This window comes from Ornithodoros turicata, chromosome 1 (genome assembly GCF_037126465.1).
Source record: "Ornithodoros turicata isolate Travis chromosome 1, ASM3712646v1, whole genome shotgun sequence".
NCBI classification, from domain to species: Eukaryota; Metazoa; Arthropoda; class Arachnida; order Ixodida; family Argasidae; genus Ornithodoros; species Ornithodoros turicata.
The window spans coordinates 40,866,249-40,883,899 of NC_088201.1; the positions used below are offsets into that span (position 1 = coordinate 40,866,249).

At 43.6% G+C, this 17,651-nt stretch overlaps 2 protein-coding genes across 3 annotated transcripts in view; one reads left to right on the forward strand and one right to left on the reverse strand.

Annotated features, from left to right (window-relative positions):
• The window catches only part of LOC135378070 (large ribosomal subunit protein mL52-like), a 37,902-nt gene that overhangs the window by 15,174 nt on the left and 5,077 nt on the right, over nt 1–17,651 (forward strand). Inside the window, exons 1-2 of one of the 2 annotated variants that reach the window (XM_064610917.1) lie at nt 14,795–14,971; nt 15,903–15,978. In XM_064610917.1, the coding sequence (XP_064466987.1) occupies nt 14,923–14,971; nt 15,903–15,978 (125 nt within the window). In that variant the 5' untranslated portion in view covers nt 14,795–14,922. Of the gene's footprint in view, nt 1–14,794; nt 14,972–15,902; nt 15,979–17,651 lie in introns of those variants that run through there. The other variant, XM_064610916.1, reaches the window with a different exon arrangement.
• On the reverse strand, nt 4,126–14,657 carry LOC135378071 (GEL complex subunit OPTI-like). The gene is made up of 4 exons (XM_064610918.1): nt 14,440–14,657; nt 12,527–12,630; nt 11,540–11,669; nt 4,126–4,350 (listed from the first exon to the last, which is right to left on the reverse strand). Exons 1-4 carry the CDS (start codon nt 14,542–14,544, stop codon nt 4,309–4,311), a joined length of 381 nt encoding a protein of 126 aa, XP_064466988.1. The 5' UTR covers nt 14,545–14,657; the 3' UTR covers nt 4,126–4,308.

The following is a 17,651-nucleotide window of genomic DNA, read 5'->3' on the forward strand; positions in this document are numbered from 1 at the left end:
GGTGACTTGCAAGTTGCAAGCATGAGTAACATTCGTGAAGACCTTAGCTCTTCAAAGAAACCACGCATGTATATTTTTGAATAAATGTTGTGTACACGTATCCCTAAAGTCCTCCAAATAGATTTCAGAATATATACGAGGGGGGACCCAAAAGAAACCGGAATTGTCCTTGTGAGGGCGGATCCCTTGTAATACAGGCTTCCACCACTAGGTGAGAGTTTTACGAACTGTTTTGCATCAGTGCACAAGATGGCGTTGTTGTGCAACGCTGCGTTTGGCTTCAGTGAATTCTATTGTTAGACCCCTTCAATGCGTTTGCCTATTTCGCGATGGCTGATTTGCACGAACAACGTGCGGCAGTGGAATTTTGTTTCCTGTTGGGCAAAAACGCATCAGAAACGGCAGTTATGCGACAGACGGCTTACAAGGAGGCTGCTTTGAGCAAAACCCAAGTGTAGGAATTGATTTCTCGATTTAAACGAAGCGAAATGTCGATTGACGATCAACCTCGTTCCAGACGGACTTCGACCAGCCACACTGAATTAAATGTCGACAGAATTCGTCAAGCCCTCTTGCAAGACCGCAGTCGGACCATTGATGAGCTTGTGGAGTTGGCAGGGATGTTGTAGAGCTCATGTCAGCGAATTTTATCGAACGATTTGCACGTGAAACGAGCTGCAGCGAAATTTGGCCTCGACTGCTCACGTCCGAACAGAGAGAGCTGAACATGGCTGCGTGCCGTGCGTTAAAGGACCAGTTGGAGACGGACTCCGACTTTCTTTCTAAAATCATAACAGGAGACGAATCTTGGTGCTACAGTTACGAACCCGAAACGAAACGGCATTCTAGTCAATGGAAAACAGCCAGTTCACCACGTCCCAAGAAAGCACGACCAGTGAAGTCGCACGTCAGGACAATGGTGATCTGTTTCTTTGATGTGAGGGGCTTCTGCACTTGGAATTTGTTCCGCCGGGTGAAACGGTCAACCAAAGCTCTTATTTGGAAGTTTTAAGAAGGTTGCGCCAAGATCTACGGAAGAAACGTCCCCAGCTGTGGCATTCAGGTGGTTGGTTCTTTCACCATGACAACGCACCTGCCCACACCACGCTGAGTGTTCAGCAGTTTTTGACCAAAAATGGAATGACCCCTGTGCACGACCCAACCTACTCATCTGATCTCGCCCCCTGTGACCTTTTTCTGTTCCTCTGGATGAAGAAAGTCTTCAAAGGGAAACATTTTGCCGATGTCGAAGAAGTGAAACAGAAAACGGCACAAGCACTAAAAAGCATCAACGTCGACGAGTTCCAAAACTGTTTTGAGCAGTGGAAAAAACGTCTGGACAGGTGCATTGCATCAAAGGGAGATCACTTTGAAGGTGTTTGAAGTTAGAGCATGCAACAATAAAAACACAATTTTGTAGAAAATAATTCCAGTTTCTTTTGGGTCCCCCCTCGTACATAGAGGGATTAAGTTTCGTCGCGGTCTGGAAGCTTACAAAAAAGAAAAAGAAAAAAAAGGACAGGCGAGAGATGAGGCGGTACCGAGAACCGTAACGGAAACGTAACTGAAGGGAAAGCAACAATGGTGGTAACGGAAACTGAAACAGAAACAAATATGGGCCAGTAACAGAGGCTTAAAACGAAAAAGATTCCGTTGCGGTTTTCACAGGTGGTTGTGCGGCCAGGCGGACTTCCTGTCGAAAGCGTATGTGACTCTGATTTAAATCCACCCTCTATTTAAGATATCCTGAAACGAGCACGTACTTTGAGACAGAAATCGCTAAATTTTGCTACGCAAATGAGCCGGAACCGAAACCACGCACTTCTCGAGCGCAAAAGGAGCGAAGGGAGCTAGCGTTGGAGGGTTACGTGCTTTGTAGCGATGGAGTAGGCGATGACCTGATGGCCAGATAGACCGCTTTCCGGCCCAGACAAGCTGAAGGTGTGAAGAAGTGCGTAGTTCTGGTTTCGGCTCATTAGCATATCGAAATTTGGCGATTGTCTTCAGTTCTGCTGTCTCGCATTTCCCCGATTGCATCTAATTAAGATGTTAATGAATTTTAGGTAATTAGTCGTCCAGTAGTTAACAACGCTCTTCCCGACAGGACGTCCGTCTGGCCGCATAACCCGGTCTGCAAAAATGGAGTCAGTGTTGCTCTCACAGCCTTTTTAAAAATCCCTAAATGATAAAAACAAAACATAAACGTATAAGAATATATCGCGGAACAACGAGAGTATATGTGAACGAGGAATCCGTTTTTATGTTCACTCTGTTTTATTTGATGGATAGTGAATTTCACAAATCCTAACTTGATAGTATCTTGAAAGTAAGAATTCCTCTTGCAATTATTCAGTATTTTACTCAAATATTTTTCAATGTTGAATATTTTGTACTCTGCTCAGCCTCTTTCTGCATGGTACTCAGTAACATAATTACTTTTTGAGTGTCTTGCACAAGCCTGCCAAATTTATGCCATTGCAATTCGAGTCTCAAACTGCATGCTCCAAAAATATGTTTTCTATGCTCCAGACGAAATAAGGAACGATTTGATGAAACTGCTTTCGATTGAAAGTCTATTTGTCGACGAAACGGCGTTCGATGAAATGTCCCGAGCGATAGAGAACAAAAGCTTCCGGAAGCCATTGCGATTTTTTAAGAAGTCACTAATGCTGGGGCGTCTGGCACTCGGAAATACGCACTTATCCTCTTCATTGTGAACTTCCAGGAAAAATCCGTCGCATTATCGTACTTTATTTGCTTTATTAGTAAAAGAGACTTAACAAGCCGTAGAAACAAACATATGCAACATTTCAACCTTTTCGTCTTCTCATGCGTTGCATGTTAAACTTTACAGGTGCAATGCTTTTCTAAATGCCGCTACATCATTACGCTCAGTCTGAGCCCTCAAAGCACGTCGCATGTTTCAATCTGCGTAATACCTCCTAACGTGCAGCTGTTAATTGTCAAGCAGTACAGTCAGCCTTTTGCTTTACTGTGTGGCAGCTCTTTACTGAGAACATGTGCATGTTTGTTGCGTTATCTTGCACTAAGCTGCCCCTATACGGACTAAAAAAACTGTTTCATTCCGTACTAAAAAATAATTAACCTTGCTCAAAGACTCAGTACGCAAAATGTGCCACCAGCGAACATTACATTCTCAAAGACAGTGACGCAACCACCCAGTAAACCATTCATATCCATAGGACATCCCTACAAGGTCGCGAACGCCCTGAATATCTGGTCAACCATGCAATATCTATGGGATGTCCCAGAACGACATTCGCGTTTCGATTTTATCCAGTAAATAACAGATGTCCTAGGTACGTCTGCAGGATATCTTGCTTTGGATATTTGAATGGAGGAAAGGCCTGGAGATCCCTGGGATACCCATGAAAGATCCAGTACACGACATTTTGGGCACTGGTTGAACGTCGCATGAAGATATGCGAATAAATGTGAAGTTTGACATCTTGTTCCGACAGCCAAATTTTTGTTGTGCTTATTATATATTTCTATCGTTCGCGTACTGCTAGCCGTGAAAGTATTTATCTATATGCGTAACGTTCGTCAAGGAACAGTGGAATTCGATCACTTTTATAGCTCCACTCAGAAGCTAATCACATTATAGACAAAGGCCTGTAACCAGTTGATTCTTGTATATGCTGCCTTTCTCGTAGAAGACCTCGGCTCTGGCAGTATCGTGATATTTGTACCTGTGAGAGTTGCAAGTCATTCTATTCCATCATGGAATGTCATGTGCAAGTAACAATTCTAAACAGAATGGCGTAAATGCAGGCTAGCTGGTGGATAAATTCCATGATAGGCAAGCCTGAGTGTTTGTTTACGTGTCTTGCCCGTCGCTCAGGCTTGCCTATCATGGTAACAATTCTAAACAACCTCTCAACATGTTGATTGTAGTTTCAGTGAATTAGTCACACAAGAACTGTACAGCAATGTACTGTACTGTTGATTGCGATGTCCTAGATTAAAATCATTGCATAATCATGCGTTAATAAAGATCCGAACAGCAAAGTACATTGTGAACAAGCAACTGCCTCAGATGCAAATCTCGCTGTTATGTTGGTCCATATCACGCTGGAGAGTCAGGAGAGTGGCCACACTAAATTCCTTGATTGTATGATGAAAAATTTATTCAAGATGTGTATGCACTATCTTTTCATGGTTTACACCAAAACGGAGAAAAGCAAGCTAGATCTAATTTAAACGACATGATAGATGGGAGCGTTCACATCCCTGTACGGTCACACAGAGCAATTGTACACATTATGTAAGTCTTCAAACGGTCTGTCAGTCATACTGAGTTGCAGAGTAAATCATGATCCACGTGACCTGTGGAAAAAAAAAGTAAAGTCCCTGTTAAAGATGGCAGTGCAAATCAGCTTGTGCAAGAAAGCAGAAGTGAATTAACTTCAGTTACAGTCGGAGAAAAAGTGCACATTCCGATTACATTTCCAACTACTGTATGTACTTTCTGTAAAAAGTACAAGCGCACCACAGAAGTGTCAATCCACATAAATAGTTTGAACACATCAGTTGAATATTTCTGTACTAGTTTCCTCAACAAAAATGGTGAAGGCACAAACTGAATGCAAAAAAACTTTATTTGATGATGATGATTGGGGAGTTTCATCGCCAGAGTCCTACGGCCCATCCTATGGTGTCCAAAAAAGTCAGTAGAGCTTTGAGGGCAGAGCGTTGGTGTGCTGGATTCAGCCATCTAAGCAATTTTGACAAAGCGAGGGGGTGCAGCATAATACATTGTGTTGATGCTTCTCTCTGTGTTTATATTATGCCAGAAACAGAGAAGCAGACTGTACTACAAGAGTGATGGTGGCTTCTCACATTTGTGATGGAGAAAGCAAGCAGCTTCCAACAAGCATTCTGTTCGTTTGAAGCAGCCTAACACAACACCCATGCACAAGATGCGTAACAATAGTAATCCTAGAGTAATTCTAGACCGCCTGTGTCAGCACTGCTCTTTTCTGGCTCCTGCTTTCTTTTGATGTGCAACTGCACCAAAATTTTTATCCCATCATCTTCTAGTGGTAGTGCACAATTTTGTGGAATGCTGTGAATTCCACACCCTTTTACAGATTTCTAAAAAAGCAGGAGCCATAACTGCACCTCTGCTTACTACATTCTGGCACAAAAATGTTTTTTGAAGCAGCTCCTTTGTGATACACACGCTGTAGATGGGAATACAAACAACTGTATTCACCCGCATCAGCCACCATGCCACATACATGCGGGGGAGACCAGGATGCCGCAAAACTCTGAATTTTGTAGCGTGCCGTGAAATCCGAGGTGAACTTTTATCCCACCATCTTCCAGTGGTATAGCACAATTTTGTGGAATGCTGTGAAGTCCACAACGTTTTACAGATTTTAAAAAGCCAGGAGCCATAACTGCACATCTGCTTAGTACACCGTGGCGCAAAAACATTTTTAAGTGGCTCCTTCCTGATACACACCGTAGGCGGGAATACAAACTACCGTATTCCCCCACATCAGCCGGCATGCTGCATACAAGTAGGGGAGACCCCGCAAAACCCCGTATTTTGCAGCACACCATAAAATCTCTGGTGAACTTCTGTTGGTGATAACAAGAGCGCGGATAAATATGCACTAAAAACCCCCCAAAATATGCACTGAAAATCTTCTAAATATGGAGTAAAAACCCTGTTTTTAATTGTTCTTGGTACGAAAGTAGTGCACAGAATGCCTATTTAAAAAAAGAAAGCGAGTGTTTTATTAGGGATCACACTGTAAAATAGAGCCGCCTTTGTTCTGCAGCACACAACAAAGAATACTTCTGCCGCATATATGAATTATAAAGCTGAAGGCTTTGTGGTTGTGATTGATAAAATAGCATAAACATGAGCGCTGGTGGATGGTACACATAACAAAACAAACCTGATCATGGGCAACACACACACACACACACAAAAAAAAAACACGAACATACACAACGAAGCTCAGCTTTGATCTTCGTTTTATGTTCGTGCTGCATAATGTTCGGCACTGCATAATGCCAATTAAAATGCGAATGCCACCCGTTTTCGTAACAATAAAGTGGCGCTGGTGAAGTATGGCCTATCGGAGAGGATAGAGCAGCCAGGGTACAGGCTGAACACCACACCTCATCCCACCGAAACATGGAAAATGTTCGATTCTGACCAGAATTTTTGCGAACGATGACCCAATGCCATCCCGAAACCAGCAAAACCATCCATAAAAAAAGCGGTAGTAAGCTATCGCACCTAAAGATATGTCAAAATATGCACTATTCGTGCACTTTGACGTGAAATATGCCACAACGTGCAAAACATGCAGTTATATGCACCATAGAACCCTTCTGATCAGTCCCAAACCAAGACCAAAAGTGTTTTTTTATAGTCTATAAATGAAACCATATTGAGAAAAAAAACATGCGTTTGCATGAAAATTCACACTCTAGTGATAACTGTTGAAGTAGCAAGCACCACAAAAGGTTCATTCCAAAGAGGATTATCCCCAGGAATGGCAATATTTGACTCATGCTAACATGTTGGCACATCCAGGTCAGGGGCCACCCACAAAAGGGTTGGGGAGGTACGCTACTGTTTAAGGTCGACAGCCGCAGTGATATTTGTCTTTCAAGTTCAGTGCTAGAACAAGAAGCAACGGAGATGGACGGGAGAGACAGCTCTCGTGACAAATCTGCCTGAGACACCAGCATCAGAAACATCGGCTATATGCGGGGCTATGTGTATCTGACATCACACTCTAGTGGTGGCACTGCGGTTGACAGGGCATTCACTTGGTGTGTGCAAAACAGCTACGATTTTCAACTGGAGTAATTGCTGTTTTCATGCAAAGTGGGCATGCAGCAAAGCTGTGCATCTTTCGGACGCACATCCCGATGGAAAAAGGGTGGCGAAATCACTTTTCATCAGTTTCCGTGCAACGCACAGAGAAGAAATCGTTTAATTGCTGCATGTGAAATGGAAAGATTAGACACAAGGGAAAGATGATAGAGTATGTAGAAAACATTATCAAAATGGCAGGTTCCTATAATGAAAATCCAGTTTTGAGCGTTAATTTGGAACTGAACTGAACCGTAAATACATGAATACAAAATTTAGATGTTCTAGTGAACGTAATTGTTTTGTGTTTGTTTGTAATGCAACCTCTATGTACGTAATTTTAGGCCGGCCGGCAAGTCATTCACTCGACGTCGGTTTCAAGCAAAACAGTGGTGCACGAGGAGCAGAATGTTACGCACATGTAATGACTAAGGCCCCAGGTTTTCTGCGAAATATCGTGGAACCCGGAATTCATCGCAGAATCCTTCATTCGGCACGGAATTTCACGAAATCCCTTATATTTAGGGGTGTGCGGATATTGGAGTTCTCGAATTTGAATCAAATATCAATCACTCTAAGTATTTCATTCGCGAATCGAATACCCAATGATCAGATTTCCGAATATCCGACTATTCGCCAAATATGAACGACACCTCCTGAAAGTGGGCTTCACCTGAAGCTTTCCTGCTTGAGGTGAAGCCTGCTTTAAGGAACTTTCCATGCTGCAGGACCAGAACATACAGATTGCAGTTTAGCTTAAGATAACGTTAGCCCAAGTTTATTGTGCATAGTACGTTGCCTGAGGAAGGGGTGGCATCCCTCCCGTGTGCAGTTTAGCGGTGGCAGTAGAGGACTTTGATTTGATGTCTGGAAGTTTGCCTTTAAACACTCTTAAATAATGTCTATAGCCGAGAAACAAAAAGGGTGTCCTGTAACTTCCACAGGGCATGTATTGTAAGCTCCTTCCTATAATCTTCCTATAAAGTTCCTATAAACTCTGTAGATACTGAAACAAGTTTCAGCAGGTATAAAATGATTGCTGGTGACAGACCTTTGTGTTTGCCAGAGAAGAACACAAGATATCATGTATGTAATGCTGAGCCACAACAGTGCTTTCAATCTGTAATTTTATAAAATATTTTTGTTTCCACATTGTTCAAGAAAATAAAGGAAAATCTCAGAATTTACAAGTCGGTGCCGCAGAATTTCGAATTTGCCGCAGCAGAAAACCGGGGGCCTCAGTAATGACCCGTGCACACTTGACCCTTGGCAGTGTCGAGACCAACCCACCAACCCATGCTCCATGTGGCTCGTCTGATACTCACTGTGACAGCATAACTTTTGTTTTTATGAAGCAAACTCTGGATCCAGGAGGGCTGCACATTTGACATTCCCTTACAAAACCTGTGTACAGCAGAACCTTGCTAATTCGATCTCGCATAATTCAAAGGATTGCTATGGTCCAGTCTTCGTGCATTGCAATCTGACTGCACGATTTGAAGAAAACTGGCTCGTGTTTTGCTTAATTCGTAAGTTTCCTACAAAATTTCATCATTTTCCATTGGCTTCCAACGCACGCAATGACGACCTGCCATAAAAACCACGTGCTTGCTCCCTTGCTGACATCCCTATCCCAGCTGCCAGTCCCGCGGTGCAACATCCTCGCGCTTCCTTGCAAGCCAGTGTCCCAGCTGTGCTGCCATTACGGATTACGCGAGCGCATTTTGGCAGGTTTTCGTTTCATGCTTTTGTTGAGATCACCACCAAAACACCACTTCGAAGTTCACTTATTGCCAGTAGGCTGTGGAGACAGCCTGCGGGTGAAGTACAAGACACCGACGATGAAAGAAAAGACGGCGATCATCACAGTCGCGAGATCTGCAAAGTGCTGTAAGCTCCTACCGGTGATGCAAGCTACGAGGAAGGCTTCGCGTCTTTCGAAGAGTACGCCAGGATAGAAGACACAGAACAGACCTGTGCCGCAAGTCTCACAGGGGACATCGTTCTGTACACAGCTCGCGCACATGAACAGAGTGATGGCGACGATGAATCTGCATGCGCACCGTCGTTTTCAGAAGTTTGTTAAGCCAATGGCGCGTGCAGCAATATGATGGACTTAGCATCCCATCCTGAACAAACGGTGACGTTCGATGTCATTTTCGGAAGGTGGCAGACGAAGATTTGTGAGTTCTTCAGCAAATAAATATATTTTCCTTCACCATGTGCCCAGGTTCGCTTAACGCCCGCTTAATTCAAAATGTTTTCGCCGTCCAGATGACTTCGAATTAGCAAGGTTCTATTGTACAAATAAACGACTCTAACATAAATAGGTGAAGGTAGCAAAGAAGCGCTATTTTCAGAAACGACCCGATCAAACAGCTTGCCTGAGGAGAAATAATTGTATGCTTGTACAGTATCAGCAGTGAGTTGGCTTTGCAAAGGCAAAAATATTAGATAAACTACAACGCTAGCGATTGTCGTTGGCAGCATTTTTTTTTTTTTTTTTGATTGGGTGTTAGCGCCGCGAAGCAACTGTGGCTATGAGCGACGGAGAGAGGATAGCAGGAAGGAGTGGGGGACAGGGGGGTTAGTATGCGTCCTGGGCCGATTTCAGGGGGAACTGTGACGACATTCGTCTGGAAAGTCTTCGGAAAACCCAGGGAAAACCTCAGACAGCACAGCCGGCGGTAGGATTCGAACCCACCACCTCCCAGTCTTCAGCACGACCTTGGTTACCACCAACGAGCGGACGCCTTAGCCCACTCGGCCATGCCACTGGTCGTTGGCAGCATGCTTTGTGGTTGGGCCGTGCAGTCTTCGATATGAAGTGCAAAGGGGTGGTCATGTTGTATACCATTAAACGACTTTGCCTTGTAGCGACACTTGTCTCAAGTAACTAGTCTTCTCTAAAGTACAGTAGAACCTCGTTAATTCGAACTCGGATAATTCAAATTCCCGGTTAATTTAAACAAATTTCGAAGTTTTGTTTGGCCCGCTATGTTTTCAATGCATTTGAAGCCCACTTAATTCGAATTCCATGCAAGAGGGAGAGCTGAGAGCAGAGTGTGCCTCTCGGAAGGTGCACGTGCGAGTGTGGCCGGTAATTGTGTACTTGCGTTTTGTCCACTCAGAACAGCATGTTGCGTGCGTCCTCTTCGCGAGAAGTGAAACAGACTGTGTCTGCGGTGTGCTGTAACCAATGTCAACGAGGGCCAAGTATAAACCGCTTTCCCTGAAGGAAAAGCTGGCTGCTATCGACGAAGCGGAGTCGGGATTGAAGAAAACTGCTGTCGCGACTAAGTATGGCATCGCAAAAAGTACTATAGTGGCGATCATGAAAAGTAAAGACACGATTCGAGGGAAGGCACATGGCTTTACAGCAACCCGGAAAAGGCTTCGGGAAGCTGCACTCCCGCGGTGTGGAAGAGGCACTTCTCCTGTGCCTGAAACGAGCCAGAAGTTCGAATCTACCAGTAAGCGTCCCTATCCTGCAGGCGAAAGCGGAGCGTCTGGCGGAGCGTCTCGGACTTGCGGATTTCAAATGTAGCAACGGTTGGATCTCACGATTTAAAGAGAGACACGGCCTAGTCTTCAAAGCTGTCAGCGGTGAGGCGGCTGCAGTGGATCCGAGCGTCGTAACCAATTTGCAAGCAACGACGCTGAACACCGTCCTGAGGGAGTATGCCCCGTGCAATGTTTACAATGCCGACAAACTGGGACTGTTATTTAGGTGCCTGCCAGTCAGAGCTTGTGTCGTCGTGGCGAACGCTGCACGGGAAGGAAACTAAGTAAGGAAAGGGTGACCGTGATGGTGTGTTCCAATACGGATGGAAGTCACAAGACCCAACTGTTCGTCATTGGAAAAGTGAAGCGCCCGAGGTGCTTTAAGGGCGTCTGCACCCTTCCCGTTGCGTATGCTGCGAATTCCCGCACATGGATGACGCAGGAATTGTTCGAACTGTGGCTATGCAAGCTTGATCTGGAGTTCAAACGCGCGAAAAGGAACGTTGTCCTAGTGATAGAGAGGGAGAGGGAGTGGAGGGAGACAGTCCAACACGGCTGATGTCGCACTCATGGAAAGCATTCGCAGGCTGCGTTCAGCGTGTTTTGCCCACACCAACCCTGTTTGATGCAACCCTGATGCAACCCTGTTTGATGAACACCAAGATGGCACATCTTGTTTGGAAACTGTAAACAAGTCTATAGATGATGAGCGGACATGTGGAGGACAGCGGGAATGATCTCGCACCCGAAGTTACTCCATCGGATTCAAAATCAATGTTCTGAAAAGACTTGAAGAAGCTGGATCAAGCGTCAGTGCTGCTGCAAGGGAGTTTAGAATTCCTCGTCAATGTGTGCAAGTCTGAGTCAGATGTCAAGACCAGTTTGCAGCACAGCCAATGACATTTCCATTCATGATGAAACTCACCTGTAAATAAAGTTTCATGGGTATGTGGAGATAAATGAGCTCATTTCGTTTTTCAGACCTCAAATTTTGTGGCATGCCAGCTGAAGCAGGGGAATACAGTATGTGTATATTTCTCATCACAGTCTCTACCATTTCCCTACATAATGGTACATGGCATTTAGAGTCTCTGAATGTGAGCCTTAATGCAACTAGTTTCTCTGTTGCCGAAAGAGATTGAAAGGGTGAAATATGCTCTGAATACCTACCAAAAACCCAGCAAAAGATGTCATAAAGCCCTCCTTGGCAAGTTCCCATACACCACCATATTCTTCGTCGTCTACCTTTTGGAATGAGCTTGTGTATCCATAGACGAGAAAGGTGTTGACACAACAAAATCTGCAATGGGATAAATATAGGCTAATCTGTAGGTTGGCTTCATAATGAATGGGCACGAAGCGCACATACACACACAAACACAGTGTTGCTACCGAAAGGCAGTCTTGTTTTTGCTCTGTTGTGCATACATACAATTATGCAACAGCAACATGAATAAAGAAGTGGAGAGGAGCAAGGAAGCAATGTAACTTATACATCTGAGGTATTATGGAACAGGAAGACTAACAGGATTAGGTGTAACAAGTTACCACTGTGCTCCTTCAGCAGCACTGTCTGCAACACAGTTTGAATATTAATACCATACATTTTATCTTATATTAACAATACTGCCCACAGCTTCTCATAAAATTCCACCCCTCTGAAAAATTGAACCTCTGTATGCAATAATGGGATAAGTCGAAAAATCTCAAACCGAGAAAAGGGGCCTGATCTGTGTGTCCCTCCCATTGACACACACGCATTTCCCGTTTCTTACTCTCCTGTAGCGGGCCAATAAATTGCAATGCGGTCCTAAATTTTCTTTGGCAGGTACATACTGGTATGTAGATGTCATTGCAGCAAAAATAGTAAAAAGGGGATAAGTCGACTTATCCCCTTATTGCATACAGAGGCTCAATTACTGAAATATATTTAGATTGTTTAATTTATCCAGAAATTTTGTTGTTTTGCAAAATCTGCATTCTGTTACATTATTATTGTTGTACTGTTATTGTATATTTCTGTGGGTAAATAAATAAGTAGGTACTCTGCTTAAGATTCTTTTCAGCTTGTTGCTGTGGGTAGCTATTCAGCAGGTTTTCAAATGTTGTCCACATAATTAAGCAGTGTTTGCATTTATAGTAATACATGGTACATACAAGGTAATTCCAAGAAAGCCCTTAAGAGGAACAAGGCCCCAGGCTAGGCCTAAAAGGATTCCTAAAATTTGTCTGGACCAGTACAGCACATCCAAGAATTCATCCTAGAAAAAACAGAGAGGCACAACTCAGAATGTTAAGGTAAATAGAGTGGATGTTGCAAACAACTATAGGTGGAAAAACTGGAGCATCCTGTTAGAAAAAGACAACAGTAAAGCATCATACAGGTGCAGCATTTTTCACAGTGCCAGTGAGGGAAACGAGCGCCCGTAAACAAAATAAATAAGGCATCTCACACGAACTGAAACATTGCTTACAGAATTACAAATGTAAAAACTAGAGAATCTGAACTATGAAATAGCAGAACTGATCCATTATTTGAGATTAGTCTGCAAACAGGTTGAACACAGGTAAAAATTTCTGCACATGCACAAACTTTTGAAACGCACATGCCAGCACCAGCTTGAAAGCTAATTCACTTGGGTTTTGGCATTGATTTGGTAGGCGTCACCATTCCGCAAGTCGGCTTTACCTCATTACCGAAACCGATTTGGGGAGGCAACGCAAGCTGCCAAGGCCGCACTAAACTAGCCCAACTCATTACTAAACTAACCAAGTTTGCGATGTCTTAGGTTAGTTTAGTGATAGGTTATGTTAGGTTAGTGTGGCTGTGGCAGCTTGCCTCGCCCCCCAAATCTGTTTCGATGGGGTGGGGGGCGAGGATAGCTACCACTGCCGCACTAACCTAACCTAACACTAAACTAACCAATGTATGATGTTTTAAGTTAGTTTAGTGACAGGTTAGGTTAGTGCGGCTCTGGCAGCTTGCATTGCCTTCCCAATGAGGTGAAGCTTACTTACGGAATCGTGACACCTACCAAAGCAATGCCCGATAGGAAAACATTTCCCACGAAGAGAAACTATGCCACAAATTCTTCCCTATGCTTCAGACTCTGTGGGTTGCTCATGGGCAGGTAAGCACCGTAAGCACTTCTAAATAAACCTAGGACTTTTTGCCAAGTTTGTTTTTGACTGACTACAATCACCAAGAGCAAAAAAAGGTTCATAATCTTAAAACAAAAATGAGACAAAACTACAGACATACATGTGGCTGAATTTAAATTGTAGTAAGCATAGTCAACTTTGTCATTTTGAACAACGCAGGGATATCCTTCACTTATCACAGCACCCGGCAGGGGCTCAGAACAGCGAGTTGACAGTAGCAAGTCTTTTCCAGTTAAAAGTGATAACAAGGAGGACAGCAAAACCATGACCACAAGTGTTTTCAGTGTGGTGAAGGATACCTGGTGAGCCTAAATGCAAACCCACACACTGAACATCACCACAGTATTGCTTAGCAGGCTTTACCAGGGTCATGCAAAAACAAACTACCAGCAATGTTAGATCATGAGTGTTCAACATTTAAACAGAAGTTTGGACCCCTGGTCAAATGGCACATTACATTCAGGAAGGTGTTCATTTGAACGATCAGCAACAGAGCAGGGTCTACATAAGGTTGCACTGGTAACTTTTTCAGGATTTGCGAATGGAAGGCAGCGAACAACTTTCATGACTTGCGTAGTCATTTACTCAACATCACACATAGCTAAGATACAAGTTACAAGTCGACTGCATATGGATGTACAGATTCGACCGGGCCGTGCCATTGACACCTCGCACGTGAAAAGACGCGTAAAACATGGTTGTGGAAAGTCACTCGCATGGTAACATTGCCAATTTATAGACTAATTTCATAGATCTAACGAGAACTCCTCAATACCAAGCGATGGAAAGCTCATGTTCTTGCCAGATGTGTATCTACATCACCAACAGATGAACTACATCAATACCAGCACTGGTCACCAGGTCACTGAAAGGTTCAAAGAACGTGACAGCGTATGAGTGGTCCTAACCTTGTCGGGCCACTCTGAACATGGAGTTAGTGCTCTAGACCAAACTGAGGGCAAAGAACTTTTGGTGTGCCCGTTCCTTTCGTTCTGTTTTCGTTTGTTGCTCATTATGTGTTGTTAACAGAACCTAACACATGCACGCAACATTCACGGAAACTGCACGAACCACTACGTGACCAACACAAACACCTATGCACGTGTGCACAAAAAAGTGATTAGGCTATCGACGAGTCGTCTCCGCGGAGTGAAGTAGTTCCGACCCTCTATTGGCTATAATGTTCAGATCGAGGTCATCCAACGTGTCCTATTCTAAATAAGCGTAATTCGTGACCTTGTCTGCCACTGTGAAGCAAAATATGCAAGCAGTATCATCAATACCACAAAAGAAGTATGTGCCTACAAGCGGCTACTTATGCGGCTGATAGCGACCGGCGGGAGACAATTTCGCAGCCAGTCACGTAGCCAATAAAAGTTTTTGCAGCTGCCATGGAAGCTCTTATAACAGCACGAATAATGAATATACGTCAAATAAAAGGTAACGTACTGTAGTCAAATGCGTTAAAGCCGTGCTATACAGTCTTGGGCTTGCGGGCTTTGTCTTGAAAAGCGTGTACGGCGGCACGCTTCTTGAGTGAATAGCTCTTGGATAACCACTTTAAAGGCATGTGAGACAGAAATCCATTGGTAAGATTTTGTACAATAACTACAGGGAGAATTAACGGATTTCTTCATTTGGATAATGATTTATTTAAGCAGTTGTTCGCAAGGCTGTTTCTATTTTTGTGCAGTTAAATTGCTGGTGTTCGCGGGTGAGTGCACGTTTCCCGTTTGCTCGCTCCCGTCGACTCATCCGGTACAAAGTAGCAGACTTGTGATTGAAATAGATTGGAATTGCCATACGCTTCAAAATTGTACAAGGTGAAGAAGAGCAACATTCTCATGTTTAGTTTTCTTTTTCTTTTTGCTTCAGTTAGCAGAATTGGCCGAAGTAATGCGTCAAGTGTGTGGAAACAACTCCATGGGAATGAAAGCCACATATCTTTCACAGCTTCTTTTAGAACATTAAAAAACACCTTTGCAGGAGAACAGCAGAATGGTGTAGAACGTTAAAAGAAGTAAACTCCTGCTTTTCTTTATTCAAAAATTTTAATGCCCTTAATGACCTTATATACCTTAAATACCTTATATATACTGCATCGTTCCACTGTCTACTCTGCTCACAGTGAAAGAACGACTAGGAGATGCGTTCTTATAAGAAGAAACTACATGTCTTGACCCTTTGGTAGTAGGACTTGGGTACCTTCAACATTCTGGAGATTTACTGTGGGGAATCGGAATGAGTAACAGGAGGAAATGAGACTTGAAGCTGGAGGGTTGTGCTACATCTGTGTTCATTAGAACACAAATACTCTGTACGTCCTCTAGACATCATTAATGAGGCTATAACAGCATTTCATTTTATGTAGATATTTCGAAGTTCTGCTTTCGGGGCTTGCACCAAGGTAGGGCCATCAATATTGGCAAGCGACTGTGGAGAACTGAGTAAGTCATTTTGTTTGAGGTCTTTGGTGCTGCTGCTTGTTGCTGCAGTCTTGTCTCACTTACCTGGACACCTCAGTCAGGCACAAACAGCTCCCCATAGAGCCTATAGTTTGAGATAATTCACACAACATTGGGCATATTACCAATGAAAATGTGACGTTCTGCACATTATGTATACCAGTCGGCCTTCCTGTTTGGATCTCCTTTCGACTGGTTATGGCTGCCATCGACTCCTACTGGTTTTCACGTCTGACGTCTAGTTATTCAATGTTCTAAAATAAATAAAGCAACTTTTGGATAAAATAGACATTTACTTGATACATCGTGTTACAAGGCCTGACACATGTGCTCACTCTGCATACAAAGCCCATTGCGTTGCACTTTCTGACACATTGTGAGAAAGTTCAAACTTGCAAAATGAACACACTGTCTAATTCCTAATAACGAGCGAGTCTCATGCGTGGCATACAATTTCATGTTGAGCATCATCTTTCGATGCTTGCAGCGCACCATACATTAAAGCAAAATGGAAAGCGGTTGTGTCGCATTTAGTCCTGTTTTTGTTGTCACTGTATTCGATATGGTGCTAGAAAATTTCGCGCGTTCCGACTCGCGACAGCATTCCAGTTCCGCACTTGGTAGACTCAATATTCATGTCAAGAAACAGCACGACACGTGTAGAGTCACCTCAATATACAGATTAGCCTGCGAACACACTTGCTTTTTGACAAACACTACTGTCAACTGACACCGCCAGAGTGCACAATGCAGGCAGACATGAAACAGTGTTACACGTATTTGGAAACTATGAACTGTGCTGAACCGCTGCAAGCAGGTGTGCGCAGACAAAATGCAATTTCAAAACATTGTCGACCAATCGAAGCGCACACAGCCTCTCAGCCAATTGGTGGGCGACGAGGTGTCTGGGCGTAGTGGTGCATTTTCTACTGCCACGACGGTGGAGAGCTGAGGAGAACTGCCTCAGTTATCACCTTCTACTTTGGCCTCTTTTCTATGAACATATCATCAGTGACAACAACATACCGAGTTCACATGCTGTGACACCAAGCAAAAAGCGCGGTTTGCGCCAAAGAAAAGTGAAGGGACAGATTTCGCAAGGGATGACATTCCCTTAAGACAGTGCAAACTCCAGCAAATGTGAAAGGCAGAGGCCATTGCCACGTCTCTCTGTAAGCAAGTCGCAATAACACATGTTCTGTAAAATTGTTTCCAGTACTTCATGCCCTGATGCAGATAATGAATTCAAGATAACTGAATAAATACTGTAGACCGGATAACAAGGTTTCCAGTGAACTGAGTTACGGATAAGTTAGACATGACTGTATTTGAATGGGAAAGAAAGCTTAGACAGAAATGAGGATTCAAAGTAGTTAGGATACATCGTCCCAAGTTAAGCCAGAAAATTGTCACAGAAATTGCAGAAATTTGGTTCAATACGAATGTGCATTTCATTTTTTACAGCAACTCGGGTAATACGTAATTAGATATATGCGTGCATGCAGTTATATCCGCACGACATTCCGCTCTGCCTTTACTGCCATTATTAGCTTAGTAACTCCTGTGCCTTTAACTGAAGTGTATCGCACAAATGTGGATAACGTAGCATTGCTGAGAAAGTTTGTACTGTGAAAAGTGAAAATGTTAAACATTAC

Bases quoted from the DNA above. Each gene is read 5' to 3' on its own strand.
- LOC135378071 (XM_064610918.1), bottom strand. From the start codon at position 14,544: ATGAGCAACAAACGAAAACAGAACGAAAGGAACGGGCACACCAAAAGT. The intron at 11,670-12,526 runs GTATGTACCATG...ATCCCATTGCAG, and splicing joins GGCTTTCTTGGAATTACCTT to ATTTTGTTGTGTCAACACCT. The intron at 4,351-11,539 runs GTAGGTATTCAG...TTTTTTCCACAG, and splicing joins CATCTTTTGCTGGGTTTTTG to GTCACGTGGATCATGATTTA.